Genomic DNA, 5,405 nt, shown 5'->3' on the forward strand with positions numbered 1-5,405 from the left:
CCGAAGGCCTGGCGGCGGGCTGGCAGGGGCCGTGCCACCGCTGCCTGCTGACATCAGCAGCGGACTTGGCCCCGCAGCCAGGCCGGGACCCGCCGGGGGTGCCGGGGTTCGCCTGGGGGCGCAGCCCGCGGCACCCCCTCCGGCCCCGGGGCCAACGGGCCGCGGCCCCCCCTCACCTGCGGGCTTTGTGTGAGGGCTGCGGCGGTACCACAGCAGGGGGGGACGGACGTCACCGCGAACCCCGGGGGGAACACGCACATGCACACACACACCGAGCACGGCGGCAACAAGCCCCTTCCTCAGCAAAGCAGCGTGAAACTGAGGGGGGGGGGCGCGCCCACAGCAGCCCCCACCCCACCCCCACATTTGCTTCCCCCCCCCCAATATTTTTTCTCTTTCCAGGGCGGGGGGGGCGCTGCCGCGCGCGGCGGGCGGGGCGGGGCGGGGAGGCGTGGCGATTCGAGGCGGGGAGGTGCGGCGACAGCCAATCAGAACGGCGCGCTCCGAAAGTTTCCTTTTATGGCGAGGCGGCGGCGGTGGCGGCCCAATAAAAAGCGGGGCGGGCGGCGGGCGGGAGCCGCTGCGAGCTCTGCCTGCCTTCCGCGTGCGCGCGCCCCACTCCCGCCGCCGCCTCGCGCCGCCGCCGCCTCGCGCCGCCCGCCCCGGCTCCGACCGCGTAACTCCCCGAAGGTGAGCGGAACCGGGGGGAGGGGGGTGCTTCTCTTCGCCGTTAAATTGTTGCTATTATTAGTATGTAGTTAACTAAGCCTGTTAGAAGATGGACTGCACGTTCCCGGGGGCCAGCCTTTGTTTGCTTCGGCGGGGGGGGAAGCCCGGCCCGATGTGCCATATAATATTTTAGTGAAAAGAGGCGGTACTTTCACGCGGATTTCGGGGTGTTGGTTGCGTGTCTGTGTGGGGGTCAGCCCCCCCTTCCCATTGCCGCCCGTGGGGTTAATCCGCCTCCTAAGAGGATTGCTGGCGGCTGTGGTGGAGCGGGCGCCTCGGCTATTGTGTCCCGGGGAGCGGCGGGGGGGGTATGAATGGGGCGCGGGGCTTTGTCTGCTCCTCCCCCAGCCGCTGCTGGGGGGGTTTGGGGGGCCCGCGGCGCGGCTGGGCCTGGGGGCGTTGTCCCCCGCTGGGGGGGGGCGCGGTCCGTCCCCTCCCGCCCCGGAGACGTGTAACCAGCTCTGGTGGCTTTTTCTTGCAGGGGAAGGGAGGCGGCACCCCTTCCCGAGGGCGAGGGAGCTGCATCGGAACAAAAGCTGCATGCAAAGGGGTGGGGTGAGGGTAGGAGAAGCCCCCCCCCCCAGTGTGCCCGGGCAGCAGCGGTGCCCTTCTGCAGGCAGACTGCCCGCTGCGGGCAGCGACTACACTTCCCAGGCTGCCCCGTGCGGGGCTGGCACATGTGCCGGCAGCTGCTGCCCCCCCCCTTGCTAGCGGATTAAACCGGTGCTGTCGTAGGTTCCGGAGCTGAGCTCGCCCTCCCTGGGGCGGGTGGCAATTGCATAAGACCCTGGCTTGAATCCCACCCGTGCTGCTGCTGTTTGATGGGGCAGAGCCCCGGTCATGCTTGGCTAGCGGGCGGGGCGAGGTGGCTACTGCTCGCCCCACTGCAGCTCCTGGCAGTGGCACTCGGAGGCTGCAGGAGCGCTTTCGGCGTGGCTCCGGCTCGCCGAGCTGCTCTGCACCGGGGCGAGCATCGTGCATGACCCGCAGCGGCCGCGCAGAGGTGCGGAGCCCGGCGAGGCGTCGAGCCCCGCTGGCTGGCACACGGCGGGGTGCTGGGGCGTGGCAGCCGGGGGAGTGGCTGTCAGCGTCCCCCCGAAAGCTGGCGGCGGGCGAGGCCGGTGAGGCGCGGCGTGCTCCATCCATTGCCTTTTATGGTAATAATGCGAGAGGGCGCAGGGACTTCCTTTGTCCCAAATCCGTGCAGCGCCGAAATCTGGAAGGCGTCGCACCCTCTAGCGGGCGCCGGGCGAAGCGGTGCTGCGCCGGCAGGAAGGAAATGGGTGGGGAAGGCCTTGGCGGCATTGCCTTCCCTTCCCCGCCTGCTGCTGCGGGGACGGGGCTCGGTGGCTGGTGCATGACCGGTGGTGCTCATGTCTCTTTCTCTCTTCTTCCACAGTCAGCCATGGATGACGATATTGCTGCGCTCGTCGTTGACAATGGTTCCGGTATGTGCAAGGCCGGTTTCGCTGGGGACGATGCCCCCCGTGCTGTCTTCCCATCCATCGTGGGTCGCCCCAGACATCAGGTAGGTGCCTCTTTTTGGACAAGAGAGAGGAGTTCTTGGTGGAAGTGGTTCCCCTAGGGGCACTGAGCTTCAAGAAACGCTTTTATTTGGCATTATAACACAAGAGGTTTCTGTGCTGCAGCACAACTGGTGGGGAGTACAGCCTCCTGCAGAGCTTTTGTGCAGTTTGTGTTGGAGCAGTTGGCTGAATGCCTTTCTTGATAGTGAGGACAGCAGAGGGACAGTAATTAGAGACCAGGCTCGGGGGAAAATCAGGTTACCCACTGAGTGGGCCTTGCCCTTCAGCTGTGCTTACTGCCTTTTTTTTTTGTTGTGCAGGGTGTGATGGTGGGTATGGGCCAGAAAGACAGCTATGTTGGTGATGAAGCCCAGAGCAAAAGAGGTATCCTGACCCTGAAGTACCCCATTGAACACGGTATTGTCACCAACTGGGATGACATGGAGAAGATCTGGCACCACACTTTCTACAACGAGCTGAGAGTAGCCCCTGAGGAGCACCCTGTGCTGCTCACAGAGGCTCCCCTGAACCCCAAAGCCAACAGAGAGAAGATGACACAGGTATGTAAAACTCCGGAGCTTGGAGCTACAGCAGATGTTGCTGCAGGCCAGCTCTCCTTCTGTATTGTCCTCTCTCCTCCTTCACCACTATTCTCCCTTTTTGCCATCTTTACAGGGTTTTCCTTTCCTGACCTGAGTCTGCTCTTTGCTGGACCTTGACAGGTTTTGTTTGCTCTTCTAAGCTGGCTTTCTCTGAGACTGAACTAGCAACTTGTCTAACTGCTGTTTCTGACTAGACACACTAATCAATTTACCAACCTTGAGTGACTGTACTGTAGTTTACTTGGCATTTGTTTTGTTCCTTGCTGTGACATGTGGATGGGTCTGTGGTGGTTTCCCTGCTCTGGCTCTGACCTGGCAGGTGTGGGTGGAGACCAGGCAAGATAAGCATGGACTTTGAGGGGGATTGAAGTCTCTTACTAGAGGCAAAAGTAAAACCACTTGCATGGAGTTGGTGTAAACCTGTAGCAAGAACTGGTTTTTGTGCTGTTGACTCAACCTCTTCTTTCTCTCCCTAGATCATGTTCGAGACCTTCAACACCCCAGCCATGTATGTAGCCATCCAGGCTGTGCTGTCCCTGTATGCCTCTGGTCGTACCACTGGTATTGTGATGGACTCTGGTGATGGTGTTACCCACACTGTGCCCATCTATGAAGGTTATGCCCTTCCTCATGCCATCCTCCGTCTGGATCTGGCTGGCCGTGACCTGACGGACTACCTCATGAAGATCCTGACAGAGAGAGGCTACAGCTTCACCACCACAGCTGAGAGAGAAATTGTGCGTGACATCAAGGAGAAGCTGTGCTATGTTGCCCTGGATTTTGAGCAGGAGATGGCCACAGCTGCCTCTAGCTCTTCCCTGGAGAAGAGCTATGAACTCCCTGATGGCCAGGTCATCACCATTGGCAATGAGAGGTTCAGGTGCCCTGAGGCCCTCTTCCAGCCATCTTTCTTGGGTAAGTCCAACTCTTTTAGAATACCCTGTGTCCCCCTCTATGTTCCTGACTGTAAAGGGGCGCCTGGAGACCATGGCGGCCAGTTACCATATTATTGCTGGTCCACAGCAAGGTCTGTGCTGTCCCACCAGTTAGCCTTGCTTTCCACACAGCCTCTAAAGCTGCTTGTTTGAGGGACTTGGGACAGTGGGACAGGAGGCTGAGCCTGTCAGGGCCATGGTGTTGTAGTGCCTTCCCAGTGAAGGGGCTTCTGGTCTCTTGGCTGCCCATAGTAGCTCCTCAGGCTTCCTCGGCTGTGTCTGAGCCCTGGCTGACTTGAGACGGCTTCTTCCTCACAGGTATGGAGTCCTGTGGTATCCATGAAACTACCTTCAACTCTATCATGAAGTGCGATGTGGATATCCGTAAGGACCTGTATGCCAACACAGTGCTGTCTGGTGGTACCACAATGTACCCTGGCATTGCTGACAGGATGCAGAAGGAGATCACAGCTCTGGCACCCAGCACAATGAAAATCAAGGTAGGATGGAGTCAGGGGAACCTCTCAGCATCCCTGTTAATGCTGAAATGCAGAGCGGGTAGAGGGAGGGGAAGCTAAACTACTAGAGAAGATAGAAACCATACTGCTATGTCTGGTGCAGCCTTAATGGCCTTGCTCTGGACAAGGCTGCACCCACCCAACTGTATGAATAATGGGATTAGCGTAAATACAGGCTGCAAAGGCGGGAGGAAGGTGGGTGTGTGAGGCTGTGTCTTAAGCCTGTTTGGTCTTCATGGTATCTATGCCAAGGCTAGATATGGGAATTAGGCAGCTCCGTCTTGCAGGGCCATGCGTGGGCAGGGAGCGTATTGACACTGTGCATCTGACTGATTCCTCCTCTTCCCTGCAGATCATTGCCCCACCTGAGCGCAAGTACTCAGTCTGGATCGGAGGCTCCATCCTGGCCTCCCTGTCCACCTTCCAGCAGATGTGGATCAGCAAGCAGGAGTACGATGAATCCGGACCCTCCATTGTCCACCGCAAATGCTTCTAAACCGGACTGTTACCAACACCCACACCCTTGTGATGAAATGAAAACCCATAATGCGCATAAAACAGAAGAGATTGGCATGGCTTTACTTGTTTTTTTTTGGCGCTTGACTCAGGATTAAAAAACTGGAATGGTGAAGGTGTCAGCAGCGGTCTTAAAATTAAACATGTTGGAGTGAACGCCCCCAAAGTTCTACAATGCATCTGAGGACTTTGATTGTACATTTGTTTGTTTTTTTTAATAGTCATTCCAAATATTGTTATAATGCATTGTTACAGGAAGTTACTCGCCTCTGTGAAGGCAGCAGCCCAGCTCGGAGGGAGCCAATGCCAGTTACTGGTGTTATTATCTAACTGCTTGTCTGTAAATTATGTAACCCAACAAGTGTCTTTTTGTATTTTTCCGCCTTAAAAACAAAACACACTTGATCCTTTATCTCTTTGATTTGTCAAGCAAGCGGGCTGTATTTCCCCAGTGATAGATGTGAATGAAGGCTTTACAGTTCCCCTGCAGGGTCTAGGAGAAGCGGTGCCAGTATGTGGGGAGGGAGGGGCTACCTGTACACTGACTTCAGATCAGTTCAAATAAAAGTGCACACCATA

At 57.7% G+C, this 5,405-nt stretch overlaps 1 protein-coding gene across 1 annotated transcript; it reads left to right on the plus strand.

Moving 5' to 3' along the window:
• The first annotated feature begins 550 nt into the window (after positions 1-550).
• On the plus strand, positions 551-5,405 carry ACTB (actin beta). Its single transcript, XM_075104822.1, has 6 exons — positions 551-690; positions 2,129-2,257; positions 2,576-2,815; positions 3,334-3,772; positions 4,111-4,292; positions 4,663-5,405. Exons 2-6 carry the CDS (start codon positions 2,135-2,137, stop codon positions 4,804-4,806), a joined length of 1,128 nt encoding a protein of 375 aa, XP_074960923.1. The 5' UTR covers positions 551-690; positions 2,129-2,134; the 3' UTR covers positions 4,807-5,405.

This window comes from Phalacrocorax aristotelis, chromosome 10 (genome assembly GCF_949628215.1).
Source record: "Phalacrocorax aristotelis chromosome 10, bGulAri2.1, whole genome shotgun sequence".
Lineage (NCBI taxonomy): Eukaryota > Metazoa > Chordata > Aves > Suliformes > Phalacrocoracidae > Phalacrocorax > Phalacrocorax aristotelis.

What these genes read in the sequence shown, in the direction of transcription:
- ACTB (XM_075104822.1), top strand. Translation starts at nt 2,135, where the DNA reads ATGGATGACGATATTGCTGCGCTCGTCGTTGACAATGGTTCCGGTATG. An exon ending in ACAGAGAGAAGATGACACAG is followed by an intron (nt 2,816 to 3,333) that starts GTATGTAAAACT and finishes TTCTCTCCCTAG; the next exon opens with ATCATGTTCGAGACCTTCAA. An exon ending in CTTCCAGCCATCTTTCTTGG is followed by an intron (nt 3,773 to 4,110) that starts GTAAGTCCAACT and finishes TCTTCCTCACAG; the next exon opens with GTATGGAGTCCTGTGGTATC.